Source organism: Bos javanicus, chromosome 5 (genome assembly GCF_032452875.1).
Source record: "Bos javanicus breed banteng chromosome 5, ARS-OSU_banteng_1.0, whole genome shotgun sequence".
NCBI classification, from domain to species: Eukaryota; Metazoa; Chordata; class Mammalia; order Artiodactyla; family Bovidae; genus Bos; species Bos javanicus.
The window spans coordinates 31,489,896-31,509,362 of record NC_083872.1 but is presented as its reverse complement, the minus strand read 5'-3'; the positions used below and the strand labels follow the sequence as shown (position 1 = coordinate 31,509,362).

General features: G+C 56.7%; 1 protein-coding gene across 5 annotated transcripts; it reads left to right on the top strand.

Moving 5' to 3' along the window:
- Positions 1-5,123: 5,123 nt before the first annotated feature.
- On the top strand, positions 5,124-18,674 carry CACNB3 (calcium voltage-gated channel auxiliary subunit beta 3). Of its 5 annotated transcripts, XM_061416278.1 has the most exons (15): positions 6,706-8,802; positions 9,201-9,841; positions 11,099-11,134; positions 13,475-13,597; positions 13,789-13,911; positions 14,353-14,468; positions 14,767-14,831; positions 15,030-15,049; positions 15,247-15,327; positions 15,529-15,587; positions 15,755-15,864; positions 16,168-16,319; positions 16,527-16,622; positions 16,721-16,870; positions 17,321-18,674. In XM_061416278.1, exons 2-15 carry the CDS (start codon positions 9,797-9,799, stop codon positions 17,633-17,635), a joined length of 1,491 nt encoding a protein of 496 aa, XP_061272262.1. In that variant the 5' UTR covers positions 6,706-8,802; positions 9,201-9,796; the 3' UTR covers positions 17,636-18,674. The 5 variants fall into 5 exon arrangements, with proteins under 5 accessions (XP_061272266.1, XP_061272264.1, XP_061272262.1 ...); XM_061416282.1 differs by lacking the exons at positions 6,706-8,802; positions 9,201-9,841; positions 11,099-11,134 and adding an exon at positions 5,124-5,254; XM_061416280.1 differs by lacking the exons at positions 6,706-8,802; positions 9,201-9,841; positions 11,099-11,134 and adding an exon at positions 6,317-6,471.
- The last annotated feature ends 793 nt before the right edge of the window (positions 18,675-19,467 follow it).

Here is a 19,467-nt window from a genome sequence, read left to right as displayed (position 1 = left end):
GTACAACAGCTATAGAAGACATTTTGGGGCCAATTGGGAGATCTGAATATTGACTGGGATTAGATAAAATGAAAATTAATGAAGTGGAATCATGGAAAACATTGGATGAAAATAAGCAGGTTAAAAAAGCATTCATTTCTCTGTGCGTGTGTGTGTGTGTGTGTGTGTACATTAAAAAAAAAAAAAAAGATACAGCCTAACCTATAACTCAGCAATTCCATTTCTTGCTATATACCTCCAAGAGGAATGAGTTCATGTGTCTAACCAAAAGACACATGTTCAAGAATGTTCATAGTAATTTTATTCAGTATACAACAAAATTGGAAACATCCTAAGTGCTCATCAACAGGAGAATGGAAAAATAAATTATAGTGTGTTCTAACAATAGAATACCACATGACATTTTTTAAGTTGTTGATAAATGCAACAGAGATGAATCTCAAAAATGTAATATTGTGGGAAAGACACCAGATATGAGAGAGTACACACTGCACAATCCTTTTTATATGAAGTTCAAGAACAGGCAAACCTAATCTATGGTGATAAGAGCCTAAGGAGCCATCACCACAAGAGTCTGGATCCTGACCATGAAGGGGTACAAGGACAGCTCCTGAGTGAGGATGTCACAGACCTTGACATGGATGTGGTTACACAGACATTGATGTATCGGTACGTATATGCAAAAAAATTACCCAATTGTACATTTAAACCAGTACGCCATATACAACTAAGTTATATCCCAGTTTTTTTAAGGAAAAAATATCCAGAAGGATTACACCAAAAGCATTAATGGTGGAAATAACAGGGCGGTGAGAATACTGTGTTTTGATTCGTCTCATCTTGTTGCTTGTCTGTATTTCCTTTCTCCAATACATAACCCCTACTTCTGTAATGATAAAAAGTTATTTTTAAACTACATTCCAAATGCTTGATAATATCATTTATGCTTTCTCAGGGGAAAGCTAAGAAATGTATTTGCTGTGTTATTTCTGAAGGAGAGAGGGGTGTGGCCAGACATGAGACAAAAGAATGAAGTACTCAGCGCTGTGGCATCAGGGTGTGGGGGACTTTTCGGGGGAGTCCCCTGTGCTGAGCACGGGTCAAAGGTCAGAGTGGACCAGAGTGTCCAGCCCACGTGGTGTAATGGAAAGAACCCAGGAGATAGAATCTGAAGATCTAAGTCTAAATCCAGATCCAAGCACTGAGTGTGGCCTTTTGAAAAGTCCTGTAAGCACAGAAGTGGAAAGACGAGGGGTCAGTCACAGGGCACGGGTGGTAACCCAGATCATGACTCTGGACAGGTTCTCTCCACTCTGCACTGCTTCCCTGTTTATAACAACAACTAACTTTTCCATAGGAATTTACATTTTATGAAACGCAAATATTCCTGCTGAATTCTCACAGAATCTCTTGAGCAAGCACTGCTCTTGTCCCTTTTAAAAGTAAGAAAACTGTTTCCAAGTGACTCGCTTGAACCAGCGAGTGATACAATTAGGACTTGGCTGCTGGTTTTCGGACTCCACATCCTGTGTTCTTTCCACCAATGGCCTACCTAGAACCTTGACCCTCGACTGTTGCCCTCCTCCCTGTCAACCGTAAACCAGCACCTGCTTCCAGCCGCTTTGTGGTTCTCCTGCAATCTTGATAGGGCCTTATTTCTGGGCGGGGGGGCCCCACAGGGGAACAGAGAGCTCTGTACAGAGCACTCCTAGTGACCTGATGCTAATTCAAAGAAGGATCCAGACTCCTGGCTCTATGTTACTCAGAAAGGCATGTAGGAATCCACCCCTCGTCAATGCAGCCCCTCAAGTCAGGGTCTTCCAGGCTCATTTCCCAACCCAGCTCCAGGGTGAGCACCCCGTCATGATCCACAATGAGGGGCCACAACTCTTCACCAGTCCTCTGCCATCCCCCCCAGAAGGCTTCTCCTCAAGGCCTGAGTCAGCACTTCCACATCCCTACAAAGTTCCAGCCTCTCCTTAATATCTCCTAAGGCCTGTCCCATCCCAGGCAGCCAGACCTCATCTTCCTCACAGCTGGTGAAGGAGCCGTGAGAAGTGGAGTGAGAGGCAATGGCAAGCCCCAGGGGGCAGTCGCCCAAGCAGCTAGCACTCTGTTTTCTTCAATAATTCATTCCCGGGGAGGCTGAGGGCGCCAGGCCCTCATTCTGAGCTGGAGATGGCTACCACAGCTCAGATCCTGAATTGACAGTGGTGGGAGTCACAGGTGGGTGAGAGAGCTAGAGTAAGCAAGTAGAAGAGTACCCAGCCTCCAGCCCCACCACAGACACTTCCCCCACTAATTCTTATTTTAGAGAAGGGAACTGATCTGGGTGGAGGTCAGGCGTCCTATGAGAGATAAAGGAGCCGAGGACCTGTGGTAAGCCCAGGGGTGCAGAAAGAAAGGACCCAAGTCTCAGCTCTCTCACTCCAGCTGTATGTACATCAGGGTTGGCCTTATTCCCATTGCCCTGAGCCTTCTTGAGGCCACCTCAGCCTCTCATCAGCAGCCCCACCTTTCTAAAGGATGCCCAAGTCCTCTCTGTCCCAGCTTTTGGAAGGCCTGGGATGCTTCCACTGCCTCCACTTGGGGGAATCCTGCCCCCACTTAGGCCTCAGCATGCCTCCCAGGAATTCCCCACCTCCATCGCATCTCTTTTCAACCCCAGCTTCCCTACCCAACCTCTGATGTTTACAAAGCTTGTAAATATGTGAGACTGGAGAAAGGACTTGACCTGATCCCTTGGGTGGTGCTGTAATACAGTATCTGGAAGTGTTAAGAGTTTGGCAAAGGAGGTAAAGTCTAGGCCAGCACCCCCTTCCCCAGGCCACCCTAGGGAGCCTGCCTCTCGTACCCCTTCCTCCACCTGGCGTAGCACTAGAGTTACTCTCCTATGTCCAGCCTTGTTCCTCTCTCCAATCCATTTTGTGGAACTGGAATCACCAGTCACATTCAATGGAAACTAGGATCTAAAACTAAAATAAACATATGTCAAACACCTACTATGTGCCACCTACTCTGAGCCAGACTCCAGGGAGAAAGAGAATGAGAGCTAAGCATCTCAGCCTTCTCAGCTTCCCCTCTTCCCAGGGATGAAAAGGAACCCCCAAGTCCACAGAGCAGCCACACCACTTGCCTCAGAACTGGCAAGAGTTGGGTCTGGGAGACATAGCTGAGAGCCCAGTCCCTCTAGAGAGGCCTTGTGTGGGAAGGAAGGTGCAGTCTTGCTGGGCACTGTCAGCAAGAAACTCTTCAGACATATTTATAGCAAATGCTGCGTCAGGGGATGGAGCCTGAAAGTGCCCAGAAGCATCAAATATCACCACGGTTCTAGAGGCAGAGCCCAGAAAAAGAAAACAGAGATTGCAGCAAGAGGGATTGAGGTTTGATGGTAGAGGAACTTCCCCAGAGTAATATCTGGAGTTGGCAACAGGGATTCCCTGTGGAAACTACCCCACAGAGCTTTCTCAGAAGCTCTCGGTAGACACAGAGGGACAGACACGGTGATCTCTGTTCTCTGTCCTTTGTGGTACAGGGGTTTTCAAATGTTAGGGCCACTAAGTACAGTTATGTGAGTTACGCCTTGCTGAGGAGGCAAGTGGGGATTGAAATCTAGCTCTAGGTCAGGAGCGCAACACCCTGTGCAGGGCAGTGTCTGCACAAAGGCTAACCAAAAAGGCTAGCAGAGTCCTGTCAAATATCCTGAGGTCCTGACAACCTGAGAGGTCAGAGAGGAGGTGACACCAGGGAGAAGGGATGAAGGCTGTCTGGAGAGGCTGCCCGGAGGGCGGGGGTGGGGTGGGAGGCAGATGCTGGAGCTAGGGCCCGGAAGGGGCCAACCCAGAGCATGGGACACAGGAGTGCATCCAGGCTTTGAGGCCCCTCTGAGCAGGGTGTCAGACACTGTGAGGTCAGGGCCAGAGGTGGGGGCACTAAGGGAGGTAAAGCAAGGAGGAAGACTGTGCGGGTCCTCTAAGCAGTCAACTCACATGGAGGGGGCTGGAAGAGGACTGCTCTGGGGACCCAGGGGCTGGGCTCCCAGCTCCAGCTCTAAGCGTCCTACCTTTTCCCAGTAGCAGAAGAGAGAGGGGTGTGTGCTCCAGCAGCTGGAGTGGAAATGAGAACAAGTGAGGGTGCCCAGCTGTCCCTGTGCACCTAGATTCCCTCTGATAGGCTCAGAGAGAAGTCGTTGATATTTCTATTTTAAAGTAAGGGATGAAGAGGCTGTAGGTTCTTGAAGAGGAGGGAGGGAGGGGGAAGCTAGGGACAGTTGCTTGCCTTGGCCAGCACACCCCCCCCCCTCTCCTTCTCCTATGGAAACTTAAGCTGCCCCAAGGCCCAGAGGAGCTAGTCCATTAGCTGTGGTCAGCAGGGGTGTAGGGAGGGGCCTCTCTCCCTCCAGGTCTTATTGTCAAATGATAGCAAAGCTTCTGCTCCCTCTGTTAGAGCCAAAACAAAACAAAACCCATAAAAACCTCCATGCACAATTTTAAAGCACACATGCAACCTCTTTATCTCCTCTGAATAGTTGAAGCTGAGTAACTGAGGGGTAGGTGGGTGGGAGGGGATGCAGGGACTAGACCACAGAGAGAGGAGGTGCTCTCCCAAAGGACTTTGCAGGTTAAGCATGAGGAGGAGCTGGGGGTGGAAAGAGGAGAGTTGATTCTCCCTCAGATTAGCTCCCTCCAGAATGGGGGCAAGGACAGGGTAAGCTGAACGGGAAGTGGGGAGAAGTCTTCCAAGATCCCCAGAGGATAGGAGGATGGGGGGGGGGGGGGGCGGGGGCGGGAACTCCCCAAAGGAAAGGAGTTAGAAGAAGGGCCAAGAAGGAGAGTGGAATACCCTGGATCCGAAAGGAAAGAGTTCTAATTGATGCCGAGGGGAAAGTTGGAGACGCCGGGTCACTGGGCTTCAGGGTGTATCTGTCTCTGCGTAGGAGTCGGCCGCCCCCTCCCTCCCTCAGCGGTCTTTGGTATGGAGAAGAGTCCAGCCTGGGGATACTGGGGGTTTAGAGGGACCAATGAGAAGCTGATCCGCTCACAAGGGTGCAGGGAGAGAGCTGGCTGGGGCTACACCCCTGCTCCCCCCTTCCCCCGCCAGAACTTGGGCTTGTCCTATTTGACGTGCCCGCCTAAGCGGGCGGGAGCGGGTACTGACCCAAGGACTGGTCCCACGACTCCGTACTCCCTGCTACCCAGGCCGGGCCAGGACGCCGCCGGACTCAGCAGGACCGCCCCCGGAGAGCAGGATGGAGGTAGGAGCAGCGTAGGGACCCAGAAGGGCCAAAGACCTCAAAGAAGCCCCTCGGGGGAGGGGTAGAGTGCAGATCCCAAAGGGGTCTGGAGGTGGGATCGCAGTTTCTGGAAAGAAGAGCGGATGAGGGGGCCCTGTTAGGCTTCTGGCGGGCGAGGGTCTGGCTCCGAAACGCGCTGCCTCTGCTCTAGCCAGGGCAGCGCCTCCTGCTGGCAGGGCCGGAGCCCTGCCGGCCGACAGGCGGACCCCGGACGGGTGCCACCACCTGGAGGGCGTGTGCGACCGCGACCGCGGGGCGAGCGAGCCCAGGGGGCGCTGCAGCCGGCCGGGAGGAGCCGCCTCACCTCGCTCTCCGCCAGTGCGAGCTGAGTCCCACGGCTCCCGGAACCCGGGAGAGAAGAGTGACAGTAGAGACGCCCCGGGTGCCGGGCGCATCCCCGCTGGGGTGTCGCCAGTTGGATCCCATAGGAGCCACCGGGTCTGGGCCTGGGACGGGTGGATGGACGGAGCTTCCCCGGAACCCAGAGAGAGCGCTGGACGCTGGGGCTAGCGAGCCGTACACAAGCATTCTTCCTTTCCGATCATTTCCTCTGCTGAGGACAGGTCGGAGTCGTCTCTGGGACCGAGGCGCCTTTCTTTCCGGGCGCACCGAGCAGGTGTCGGGAGGGAGCGGAACCTTCCGCCTAAAGGTCCGGAGTCCGGGCAGCCCTTCGGCTACTCCTGCCCTTCTGCCTGCGGCAGTGGGAGCTCCGGAGCCCCTACCTTTTCTGGGGAGAGGGTTAAGGAAGAGAAGGTGGTGTGGGGGGCGGTCAGGGAAGAAAGGCGAGATATGTGGATGGAAGGACAGCGGCAGGCCCCCAGATAAACAGAGAACTGGGATCGTAGAGGGGGTAAGAGACGGAAATGGAGAAAGCTGGGCTGAAAAGCGACAGGGGAGGGAGAGTGTGACAGAGGCGACGAGAAAGGAAGAGAAAGGGAGGAAGAGAGGGAGGGAGGGAGGGAGGGAGGAGGGAAGAGGGAGGGAGCCCGGAGAGAGGGAAGAGAGCGCCGTGGGAGCCGGGCGTGGGGCGAGGCCAGGCGTGCAGGCGGGAGCCAGTGTGCAGAGCAGCTGCCCGGTCCTGCTCCCGCCTCGGAGCCCCTGGCCCGGGGGAAGGGGAGAGGCCACCAGCCCAGTCTATGTCTTTTTCTGACTCCAGTGCAACCTTCCTGCTGAATGAGGTAAACGCGAGGGCCCCTTCCCCAGTGGGTGGGAGGAGAGCCCACTCCGAGCTAGGGAGAGGGCTGGCATTTGGGGGAAGACTGCAGTGATGGGGAGGGAGGCGGAGTAGGTGAGGCTAAGGGTAGAGGTGGCAGGTAGGAAAGGACGGAGCGCCAGTGCTGGCAGCCTCTGAGCACTGGGACTGGAATGGGTGGGGAGGACAGTGTGGGGGCCAGAAAGGGGTCTAGATGTGAGGACTGAGGGGAGGACTCTGCAAAGCTCCCCTGGTGCTCCTGCCTGCATTCCCTGGGAGCAGCCCAGCAGCTAGAATCCTAGAGGCTTTGGCTTTCTCCAGATCTTAAATACTGCTGGGAAGGACTTCCTAGAGGTCCTAGCTTCTGCCTCAGTTTCCTCTCTTCAACACTCTGTGACTGGGATCCACCCAGGTTCCTGGTGCACTTATAGGAGAAGCTAGAATGTATTCTGGAGATTGCCAAGAATTCCAACTCCCAAACCTGGTTATTCAGGCTTCCCCCCAGCCCCGACCCCATGTCCTGCTTCCATGCCTTGGGTATCTGCCAGCTGCCAGTCTAATGACGCTCTCCTAGAAAGAGGAAGGCAGGAGGAATCCTGTCCATGAATCCTCCTCCCACCCCAATCCCCAGCTCGCTCTCCTTATGCTTAGCCAGGGAAAAGAAAATGGATAAGGGACCACATGGATAGTGACCGGCACATGTCTTGTTATAGGACAGGAAGCACTAGGCTGGCATGAGAACTAGAGCAGGCAGGTGTGGGTGAGGTGAGAAATGGAAGAGAGCAGTGAGTAGCAACTCGGAGAGAAGTGAACCAGGGAGAGGCTCTGAAGCTCCTGCAGGACCCAGGAGATGGCCCAGGTATGAGGAACTTGAATACATCTCCTGGGGGTGGTTGGCATGGCAATTCATGCTTCATGAGCAGACTTAAGACACCACTGTCCCAGATGGGGATGAAGACAAGGTGTGTAAGACAAGAGTGAGGTTGATAGCAGATCCACTGTTACCTACAGTCCCCTGGACACTCCGGTAGTGGGTAGAGTCCCAAAAGGAGGGGCCACGAGAGTAAATTTAGGGATGGAGAGAGAAGCAGATGCCCCGGTAGCTGTCATCTTCATTAGAACCATCTCCCAGGAAAGAGCACCTTAAGGTCTTATTGTGTCACATTTAATGCCCCCTTTCTGCCCCTCTGGAAGGACAGAAGAGACAGAGAATAAAAGAGGCTATGAGAAATACTGAGCAACTGGGAGAGGGCACAAAGCGAGAAGACAGTGTCTGGGAACTTCCGATACAGAAGAATCCAACATATAACCAAGCCCCAAATGGTGCTGGACTCAGGAGTGGGAGCTGTGAAAGTACACTGCCTCCCCCAATAGTGGGCCACAGGGGCTCCAAGAAAGTTGTTCGCCAAATCCCTGCGGGAGGTAGATGCTGAGCAGGGCTGGACTGCACCATTCACAGGGTGGTGAGAGACTAAAGGCAGACCAAGACAGTCTTAAGATGAGACCCCCTTCTCTTTTTCTTGTTAAGGAACACGAACAAGTGACCTAAGTGGGAAGCCAGTTGGTTTGGGTGGTCTTCCTCTCTCTCCCAGGCACAGTGTTTCCTACCACAGATCTCACCCAACCCTGTCAGACTTTTGGTTTTCTAACTCCCCTGAAGCCCAGGAAGAAAAGGGATGAGCAAATATCAGATTCACCCTCCTGGGTGTGAGACTCTGGGAGAGGACAAGGACTGAGACCCAGAAGCTGTCCAAGAGCACCCCTCTATCTCACATTCCTCATCCCCGCCACCGGCCCCAATCTCTGGGAGGAGGCAGAGAGGGGAGGAAAGGGTAGGGAGGCAATCAAAATTCAAAGGAATAACTTTTCTCTGGAGTTCAAATGGGTGGATCTTTGAGGAAGTTTCCTCAAGAGAAGGGCTGCTCCTCGGATCTCTAACCTCAAATCTTAGTGCCCCTTTGAAGGAGACTGACTGGAAGAGTGGTAAATGTGGCTCCAACCCACACACTGGCCACCCGGACCACCCTCATCCTTTTGCTAAGGAGAGTATCTGGCCTTAGACTAGTGACTCTGAGGAGACTTGCTCCCCACGCCAACCCCGGTGTGGCCAGGCTCCCTCCTTCAGTCCCAGCCACAACCGTCCCCCTATCTCCACTCTCTGGCTTCTTTCCCCCTCCCTTTAGGTTCTCCTAAAGCAGCCCCTCCCTACGCCAGTTCCCACGATGCCTTGGCAATGCCTGGCACAGTCCTTGGCAAGGAAGTGAGGAAGGGAACCCCCATCCTGGCCAGACTAGGATGAAATCTGCCCGCGCAACAGGTGTAGTAGGGTGGCCGGGCCCCAATCCGCCCGGGTTGGGCAACCACCGAGGCCCTTTGCTGCGAGAGAGTCCCAGCACTAAAGGGGCCGAGCGTCTGGCGTGAGGGGGTTGGGGAGGCGGGGGACAGGGGCTACTTTTCGGCATTTGGCCGGGGGTCGCTAAAGCCACTCCCCCCCAGGACCCCTGCGGGTTTGCTTTTGGAGTCTCCCGGGCCTCCAGGGCGCAGACACGCCGCCCTCTCACCTGCCGCCCGCCCCCGCCCCCGCCCCCGCCCCGCCTCCTCTGTCTCTCCAGGCTCCCACTACCCTGCCTCCCCTCTTCCTCTCTCGGCCTCTGCCCCTGCACTGTCTCCCTCTCTCCGGCCTCCCCTTAACCTGCGCCCGCTCCTCGCTCGCAGGGTCTCGGCTCCGCGGCGGTCTCCGCCCCGCCCCTCCCCCGCGCCAGCCCTTTGTTTCCCGGCGGAACATTTCCTGGGTTGCCGAGCGTCTCGGTCTCCGCGTCCCTCCTCGGCCCGCCTCCTCCACGCCGGGATCCGCCCCGCCCGCAGTCTCTCCTCCCCTTCCTCCCCGCCGCCCCTCTGCCCCGTAGGTGCTCGGGGACCCACCTTCTACCCCGCTGGCGTCGGCCACCCCCCGGAGGCCGGGCCTCGGGCTCCCCCGGCGGCCGGCGCCCCCCGCCGCCGCCCCCTCGCCCGCTCCCGGGGAGGGGGGTCAGGTGGGCGGGCGCTATTGTTGTAGGAGCCGGCGCCAGATTTCCTCAGCCGCGCTCGGGGTGGGACCGGCAGGGTTTTGGGGGGTGGGGGGAGCGGTGATTTGAGCTCGGAGCAGCTGGTCTTCGCGGCTCGCTCCCTCCTTCGCTCTCTCGCTTTCCGCCGCCGCCCGCAGGGCTGCGGGGCTCGGTGGCATCTCCCGGGCGCGGCCCGCTGTCATCGCCCCTGCCTCCGGGCCGCTCCCGCCCCCGGCGCCGCTCGCTTCCCCCCACCCGGACTCCCCCATGTATGACGACTCCTACGTGCCCGGGTTTGAGGACTCGGAGGCGGTGAGTGCCCACGGGGAGGGTGGGGGTGGGGACGTTGGGGTGACACCTCCTGTCCCTCGGACCCTTCCCCCAGTTCAGGACTTTGAGGAACGCCTCTGTGGCGGGGCAGGGCATGTCGTGGGGGGTGGGGGGTGGTGGCGCTCCAGCAAAGTGGAGCGATGGATGTTCACGCCAGAGGCTTCCCGGTGCCCCCGTCCTAGAGCAGGGCGCATCCGGTGTGTGCCGAGAGGGGCTCGGGTGGGGGGAGGCTCAGAGCAGGTGGCTCCACAGCCCAGGACAGAAGGGTAGAGGGAGGCGGGGCTGGAGACTGAGGGCACGGAGGCATTAGAGAGGCCTCGGGCAACGTCTGGAGTTCCCCGAGGGAGGGTTTCTGGGGTCTGAACTCAGCAGACACAGGAGATGCGGGGGTTCTTACAGAGGGGGACAATCCAGCCCTCCTGTGCCTTAGTAAAGAACAGATTAGGGAACCTGGAGAAGAGCAGAGGATCCCATACCAGCCCCTTCAGACAGAAGGATCATAAAACTTGAGGACCTCCATTATCGCCTTCAGCTGGCTATCCCCGGGCACTGCCTTACCTCCTCTCCCCCCTCAGCCCAGCTTCTCTCCCAGGCTGGAAACTGGGTGCCCAGCACATGGGTGGGCCGGCTGACTGTGCCCCAGCCATCCCACTCCTCCTGCTGAGGCATCCCCAAGCAGGGGGGCATCCTGAGCACCTGCTCAGCAGGAAGGCCGGGAGATGAAGCCAGAGAAGCCCAGGGCCTGGGGATGGAGAGAAAGCTCTTTGCTCAGAGAACCAGGCAACTGATAAATATTTAATTCTCCTCTTTGCTTTTATCTCCTGACCCACTGAGACAAATCAGCTCATTAGGCAGTGATTCCCGGAGCTCAAGAGGGCAGGGAGAGTGCCTGGAAAGATGGGGCAAGGATGGGCAGCACTGTCTCAGTCCCTTCTCTCCAGCATCCTACAAGAAGGCCTCCTTATGAAAGCAGCTGGATGGCTTGAGAGGGGTCTCTGATCTGATATGAAGGGTAGAGTGCTCCAGGGTCAAAGGGGGAGTGTTGGCATCTTCTCCCATCTCCTGCTGCCATGCCCAGGATAGATGAGTTCTGGGGCTCAGGAAAGACACCTATCTATCAGTCCTTTTCGGGGACTGGGCCCCTGCTGGGCCCAATTCCCCACTGGGCCTCTGGGGCTAATTACATTGCAGCTAGAGCAGATGATTTTCAAGGCTCTGGTGAACACCTCTTCCTGACAGTTGAAGGGACAGCTGGCCACGGCCCAGGGTGCCAAGGTGAGCTGGAGAATGAACCTCCCTCTGTGGGGCTGGAGGGCCCTAGAAGGTTCTTCCCATCCCTAGTTGAGAAGGCTTGGACTGTTTCAAGGTAAAGCCTGACATAGGGATGGTGTTTGGGGCAGCCTGCTAACCCATTGCTGGTTCCCCACCCCTCTCTGGTTCCTGGATTACCCTCCCCCACTTTCCTTTCTCTTGCCTGGCTCCTTGCTCTCCCTGAGGCCCCCTCTGAAGCAGTAGGAGGGAAATCAGGCTCTAAATAAATCCAACGGCTCATCTCCCTCCTCTCCTTCCCCCGTGCCAGGCAAGAGTAGAGCTGCAGCCTGCCCACACACTCACCAGGCGAGGGGGGCACCACCAGGGCACAGTGCCAACTCCTGGCAGCTCCAAAGCACTGAGCCTCTGGCTGTTTTGGCATAACAGGGGGTGGGGGAGGCAAGACCCCAGGGTCTGCTTGGTGGGGCAGCCCTGGCTTCCCTGAGTCATGGGTGAGCTCTGAGGACCTGGGAAAGATGGAGAGGGGATTGCATTCTGAGCATGACTCACGGAACATTAGGGAGAGACCCCGTCATCCCCGTCTTAGTCCAAGAGGTCAGGTAACCCAGGTGCCCCAGGCAGGAGCACAATGACTCAGTTAGGCGGAGAGCCTGGAGAACAGAGAGGAAGGGTCAGGCTCCTCTCCCATCTAGGAAGCATCTGGCGTGTACTTACCAATGCATGTGGTCATCCTGCCTCACCTGCCCCCTTGCCTGCTGGCCCCTGTTCACTTCACACAGCTGTTTCCCACAGAGGCATCTCCTGTGCCCCGGGCCCCTGGGACGAGGTCCCCTCCTCAGCTGATAGAGCTAAGGTTCTTCCCGGGGCTCAGCTGCTCTTTATCCTGCTCCCAGGCCAGGCTTATTTAGTTCTCAAGGGAGATGGGGAACGTGCTCTGTGAAATGGAGGCCCGTCCCTCCTCGTGCTGTCTTCATGCCTTGGGTCTAGCACGGACGTTGTCGTGAGCTTCCACACTAGGACCTGGGCTGCCCACAGGCTGACCAGTCCTCTTGCCCACGGTGGGCTGGTGTGTGAGTTTGTCTTCCCCACCCAGAATCAGGCCTCCGCTGCCTTCTGTGGTGGTCATGCACAGTGGGTCTGAAGGAATGTTCCTCAGCCTGAGAACATTCTACTACACACGCACACATGTGTACATTCCCACACGGTCCCTTTATCTAGGCTCCTGCCTGATCTCTGCCCCCTGGACCTCAGAACTGATGCAAGTATCCCTTCAGGCTTCTGCTCATAAAGAGGGGAAACTGAAGCAGGAAACAAAAGACTCCCTTTTCCCTAGACTGAGGGGGAAACCCAGACATTCTGACTTCTTCCCTCCTGCCCTGAGGTCCAGCTTCCCTTGTTCATCACCCTCATGGCCTTGAAGGTGAGCTCTACCACCCTCCTAAGGCCCCTCATTGCTCAGAGGCCCTTCCTCTGAGCAGGACTCAGACACCCTCCTTCCTCAGGTTACCAGAGACCCCTCCCTCCATCCCCAGGGTTGCTCCTGGCTGGGTTGCTGGGCACCAGCACTGCCTTCCTCCAGGGCTGATATCCCCCCCGGGCAAGGGGTGGAGAGATATAGGCCAGGTGGTAGGCATGGCCAGGCTTCATCTGGGCTCAAGGAGGTAGCTTTATGTTGCCTCCTCAGTCTGTGCTGCCCACACCTGGCCAGTTGTCCCAGCAGGTGTGAGAGGAAAGAAAGTAGGGGTAGGGAGAGCAGGAAGGGAGTAACTGCCAGAAGTTGGGAGCCCCATGTCCTCTCCTTCACCATGGATGAGAGAGGGGATCTAAGGGGGTAGGCAGCTATATCCTGACATTCAGGACCAGCGCCGTGCCAACCAGTGTCTCTTGACTGCTCCTGGCTGGCTATACTCCTGCCAGGCATTTTAAGGAAATAGTTTCCAGGCTGCTTTGCATGCTGATGTGAACAAGAAAGAGGGTTGAGTCTTCTGGATTCCAAAGATTCCGAATCATCCCTAGTATGTCATCTTCAGTACATCTCACCTCCCTCTGCCTCACAGGACATGGTCAAGGGGAGAAAAGGGAGGAAGGAGTGAAATGAAGGCTCTATTCACGGCTGCAGTATTAATAGGTTTGGGAGGAAGAGCCCAGATCTCAGCACATATGGGTTGGACTGGCTTTCCCGCAGCCCCAGAAGCACTGGTGCCTTTCCTGGGGAAACAGGAGGGACTGACAGGGCCAGCCACCCCCATGGAGCTGGAGAGGCTGAGGTTCATGGGGTTTGGAGGTGCCTTTCTAGTGCCCAGCACTCCTGAGCCCACAGGTCACCGCGTCTCCCCACACCAGGGTTCAGCCGACTCCTATACCAGCCGCCCATCTCTGGACTCAGACGTCTCCCTGGAGGAGGACCGGGAGAGTGCCCGGCGTGAAGTGGAGAGCCAGGCTCAGCAGCAGCTGGAAAGGGCCAAGGTATCCTCTTGCCGGCTGGGGGCACAGTGGGCCAGGGTGGGTGGAAACTGGTGCCAGGTCCTAAGTCTCGAGGGGTCAACAGACAGGATGTGCGAATGAGTATGTGTGTGGTTGGGTGGATGGATGGGCCCTGAGCCTGGAAGGGGTGCTTTGAGGTTCCCCTCATTTGCGCCAACTGTTGCGTTCCCCAGCACAAACCTGTGGCGTTTGCTGTGAGGACCAATGTCAGCTACTGTGGTGTACTGGATGAGGAGTGTCCGGTCCAGGGCTCTGGAGTCAACTTTGAGGCCAAAGACTTTCTGCACATTAAAGAGGTGACTGACCCCCTCCCAACAGAAGCTGCTTGGTTTCTCTGCTCTTACCCAAGTTCCCAGGCCTCTTGCTTCAGTCCTCTTTAATAAACAAGTCCCGAAACTCCGAAACTCATCATTAACACCCCTCTGTACATACACATACCCCTCATACCCGAGACCTAGTCCTCAGGGTCTCTGTCCTCCTGAGACCTGGGCCTCAGCTCCAATCTGTACAAGTGAGCAGTTAGCTTAGTTGCCTCTGTGGCTCCCTGTGACCAGTGTGAGGCCTCACACGCAAATCTTGGGGGTCTCAGACATGGCTGCCCTCCCCTCTGGCACCTTCTCTTGACCCCCTCCCCTTGCGCTGCCTGGCTCTCCCAACGCCTCCTTTTCCGTTGAAGAGCCAGCGCTGAGGCCTGGACCGCCTCCTCTACCACCCCTTCTGCCCCACCCCACCCCTAGAAATACAGCAATGACTGGTGGATCGGGCGGCTAGTGAAAGAGGGCGGAGACATCGCCTTCATCCCCAGCCCCCAGCGCCTCGAGAGCATCCGACTCAAGCAGGAGCAGAAGGCCAGGTGAGAGCAGGGCTGAGACTCAGTAAGTACCTCCCCACGTGTGCTCTTTACCCACAGTCCACATCACCACACAGGCATGCATACCGCCCCCTCTCCGCAATGTGCAGTGTGCACACTCAGACCTAACGTGTACATTCACAATGCACAGGTACAAATGCACACGTATTGAAGCTCACACACAAAGGCTCACATCACATGCACTTCTCTCACTAGCAGAAACATGAGATGTATACAGCTATTGAGTACTGTGTAGAGCAGACACACAAAGACTCTCACTGATCTCCCTCTCTGCTCTCAGGAGATCTGGGAACCCATCCAGCCTGAGTGACATTGGCAGCCGACGCTCCCCACCTCCATCTCTAGGTAGCCTCCCCTCCACCCATCTATCTTGGGTAGGTGGGCCACTCAGACACAGGGGGAAGGGAGATTCTCCCAGTGAACAGTGTGGGAAGGGGTTGGAGCTGGGAGAAGCCCAGGGTTTCCCCTGGGGACGGGAACACCGTGCCCTCGGGGTCTTTCCCCCTTCACCAACTTTAATCTTTTATTTCCTTTTCCAAAAAGCCAAGCAGAAGCAAAAGCAGGTGAGTCAAGGAAGGGACTGGGGCTTGGGGGGCTCATGGCTTCTGGCTGTGGGGACAGGTTTCTGGGCAGTCATTGTTGAACGGGCAAGAAAACACAGAGGGGAGGGGGCCCAGATGTCTGCATCTGCCCCACCCCACTCAAGTGAAGGGCAGGCCACATGGCCATGACTTTGCCTGACCTCAGGTCAATTCTGCAGGCAGAACATATTCCTCCATATGACGTGGTACCCTCCATGCGGCCTGTGGTGCTGGTGGGACCCTCTCTGAAAGGTTATGAGGTGAGAGGTCCCTGACCCCAGAGTTGTTTCTACCAAACTTGCCACAAAAACAGTGGGAAGGGATGTTCCCTACTGCCCATCCGTCAAGGTCTGTGTGGAGGGGGTGAGCTCCATGGCCGTACCTGGGGATGCTGCCCATCTCCAAGAAGGCTCCAGTCAATTACACGCCTTTCCCTTCACCCTCCCCCCACCCCAACCCAGGTCACAGACATGATGCAGAAGGCGCTCTTCGACTTCCTCAAACATAGGTTTGATGGCAGGTAAGCTACTCTGGCCTGGGGAGGCATGAGAATCAGGGAGAAGTCCTTGCCTCCTTCCAGGTGCTGTAGCCAGGTCTCCTCTAAAGTGAAAGTTGGTGGGACCTGGGTAGGGAGGGCCCTAGGCTTGAAATTTAGAGGCGGGCTGTGCTTCTCCCTGCCCACGCCAGGATCTCTATCACCCGAGTCACCGCAGACCTCTCACTGGCAAAGCGATCCGTGCTCAACAATCCTGGCAAGAGGACCATCATCGAGCGCTCCTCTGCCCGCTCCAGCATTGGTGAGAAGTCACCAGTCCTGCTTCTTTGCCCACTCATGCATTAGTGAAAACCTTCCTCATACCTTCCTCTTTCCTGGCAACTTGCATTCCTGCCCAACCCCTTCTCCACCTCCCCCAGGATTGGCAAGAACCCACCCTAGTCTCAATGCCCCAGTGCCTCTGCCTGCCCAGGCCTTGATGAACATCCTCTCCCTCCACCATCCCTTCCCATCCACCATTTGGGAGACCCCAAAGCCCTGTTGGAGTCGGACGGGGGTGGAGCCACCAGTGAGCATTGCGGCTCCCCTGTCCCTCCCTTCATAGCTGAAGTACAGAGTGAGATTGAGCGCATATTCGAGCTGGCCAAATCCCTGCAGCTAGTAGTGTTGGATGCCGACACCATCAACCACCCGGCACAGCTGGCCAAGACCTCGCTGGCCCCCATCATCGTCTTTGTCAAAGTGTCCTCACCGAAGGTAAGGCAGCTGTGGCGATAGAGGAGGCCTACAGGGCTGCCCTCTTAGAATGCGGTACAACTCTGCTTGGTCCCTGCCCAGGGGCTCCTCAGGCCACTTTTCCTGCTGCTGCTTAACACCGCTCTGAGTCCTCCTTGCCTGCTCCCATGCCATGAGTTGGGGACATGCCCAGTGCTTCCTGGGCCCAGCTCTGCCCTTGCCCCTCAGGTACTCCAGCGTCTCATCCGCTCCCGGGGGAAGTCGCAGATGAAGCACCTGACCGTACAGATGATGGCATACGATAAGCTGGTTCAGTGCCCACCCGTAAGTGGCTGGGGCACCATTCCTGTGCCCACTCTTGCTTTTCCAGGGCTGGGGTGGGCTGATAGAGACGGAACATTCCTCCTTTCCCTTCCTTCCAGGAGTCATTTGATGTGATTCTGGATGAAAACCAGCTGGAAGATGCCTGCGAGCACCTGGCTGAGTACCTGGAGGTTTACTGGAGGGCGACCCACCACCCAGCCCCTGGCCCTGGGCTTCTGGGCCCTCCCAGTGCCATCCCCGGACTTCAGGTAACCATTTCCAAGGGCACTGATGCTCAGGCTGAGCCAGCCAAAGCAATGCCCCCTCCCCACCTGGCGGATCATTCCTGACCTCCAATTTGAAGGCCAAAGGATCAGAGAGCAGAGCAAGGGGGTGTGGGTGAAGGCAGTTCCTGATGAGGGAAGAAAGCAATGAGACAGGTAATCAGAGGCCACTTTTCCTAGGATTCCAAAGAAACACGCTCTCCAAACTCTTCTCCTAGTCTGTCTTGAAGGCAGAGTTTGGATTTGGCAGGAGTCAAAAGTTCCAGTTTTCCTTGTCTGAAGTGGAAGAATGCTCCGGAGTGCTTCTCCTTCTGGATCATTTCCTGTACGCAGGGAACAAGAGTTGAGGGCAGGAATCCTCACGCTGCCAGAGTGGGAAGGGAGACTGAGGCGAGGTCCGCATGGCCTCACTTAGAGCTGCTATCTTGTCCCCAGAACCAGCAGCTGCTAGGGGAGCGTGGCGAGGAGCACTCGCCCCTGGAGCGGGACAGCCTGATGCCCTCAGATGAGGCCAGCGAGAGCTCCCGCCAAGCCTGGACGGGATCTTCACAGCGCAGCTCCCGCCACCTGGAGGAGGACTATGCAGATGCCTATCACGACCTGTACCAGCCTCACCGCCAACACACCTCGGGGCTGCCTAGTGCAAACGGGCACGACCCCCAAGACCGCCTCCTGGCCCAGGACTCGGAGCACAACCACAATGAGCGGAACTGGCAACGTAACCGGCCCTGGCCCAAGGACAGCTACTGACACAGCCTCCTGCCACCCTGCCCCGGCAGGCACAGGCTGGCTGGGGCCCCTGCGCCAGGCAGGTTGGAGTTAGACTGGCATGAGGCTGGCACTAGGCTCAGCCCCCGAAACCCCCTGCCCAGCCCCAGCTCCAGGCCTGTCTGCAGTCCCGAGGTTCTGGGAGAAGAGCAGGGGGCCCCTTCACCTCCTGGGCACAGTGACCCCTCCCCAGGCTCCCATTCCAGGAAATAGCTGTGTGTGCTGCACCCTGGCACCTTTCCTCTCCTCCTGCACAAGAAACTGCCCCACTGGGCAGTGCCCTCAGGCCAGGACCCCCTTAGCAGGGGCCTTCCCACCAGACTCAGGGAAGGAATGCCACTCAAAGTGACAAGAGGGTGGGGCGTGGGCAGCATGGCATAAGGAAGAAACAAGGTCCCTGAGCAGGTACAGTCCTGTCCTAACCTGAGGGACTCAGGGGTTGTGCTTTGGGGTCTGAGGGCCTCTACTCACCTCACTGCCACACATGAGACATGAGACAATCGAAGCCCAGCAAGGTGGCACTCCTGGCATCAGCTGGGGTGGGGCATCCACACAAAGGCTGGAGCACGGACGGCTGGGCTAGGGCCAGCTGAAGCTCCAGAAGGGAAGGGCTCTGCTCACCTGCCAGGAAGCAGCTTAACATCTGAAGGGACCAGGGACTAGGAACACGGTGGACTGGGGGCTGGGGAAGGGAGGGCGAGTGTAGCAGAGAATATATGGACGGCTTGCTTCGGGCGCCTCCTTGCCCCACTCATTCTTTTGCTCTTGCATCCTATCTTTTCTGTTCTTGGTCTTCATGCCTCCCATGCCCATGGGATATGGGCCTCAGACTTTATTCCCTGATCTATAGCTGCTGCTCGTTAAGTTAGGATTAGAGGGGGAGATAGGACCCAGCGGACAGCCCCCAGAGGCCCTGTCAGCCTGGCTACCCTTGTCTTAAGAGGCTCTCGTGTGTGACCTACAGAGCATGCTCCACAAGCCCCTGCCCCACCTGTCATCACTAATAAACACCATGCGCAGACCCTTGGGCTCCTGTTCTGTCTGCTGGCTCAGGGAGCCAAGGCCCTCACTGCATGGCCCAAGTCTGGAGTTGAAGATGTATCCTCGATGTGCTCTCTCAAAAAAGACCCACTGAGTGGGAAGAGAAAAGGACAGAGCTGGGGGAGGCACTAGACTCCCGGGCGCCCCTTTACCCACCCGCTCATGCCCAGCCCCTGGAGGGAGACCGTCAGCAGCACAGAAGGGACTTGTTCAGGGAGGTGGAGAAGAGGCTGAGTCACAGCCTCACACTGTCCCAGCCTCAGGCCAGAAAGGCCCTGAAGGAGCTGCAACTCGAACTCCACGTCCTTGCCCAGCTCTTCGAGGGGTAAGGAAGAGCATGTGAGTAAGACGGGGGAGGACCCAGGCCTTGCAGCCCCCTCCCCACACGGAGACTCAGCCGGGCCCAACTCCTCTCTCCTTGCTGTCTCTGCTACCCATCTCCTCACCCTCCAGAGCAGCAATCTGGGAGCCACAAACAATGGTCCTGAAGACTTGGGGTCAAGCACACTGTTCCAGGGTGGGAGAACGGTTCTGACTGTGCTGCTCCTGCCAGAGTTTCACAGCTGCTTTCCTTCCTCACCCTTGTGTGAAGACCCCAGGAGGCTGCCCAGGCCAGAGCTACAACTTTTATGAAGCCAGAGCTGAGGAGGGAAGATGCACGACAGTCTCACCGTCACTGCCTTTCCCATCTCCCCTCAAGTAGTTCCTAGAGACTTAGGGCTAACAGCCTAGACCCAAGGATCTTTTCCGGATGTGACTTTCCTTCATCTCCC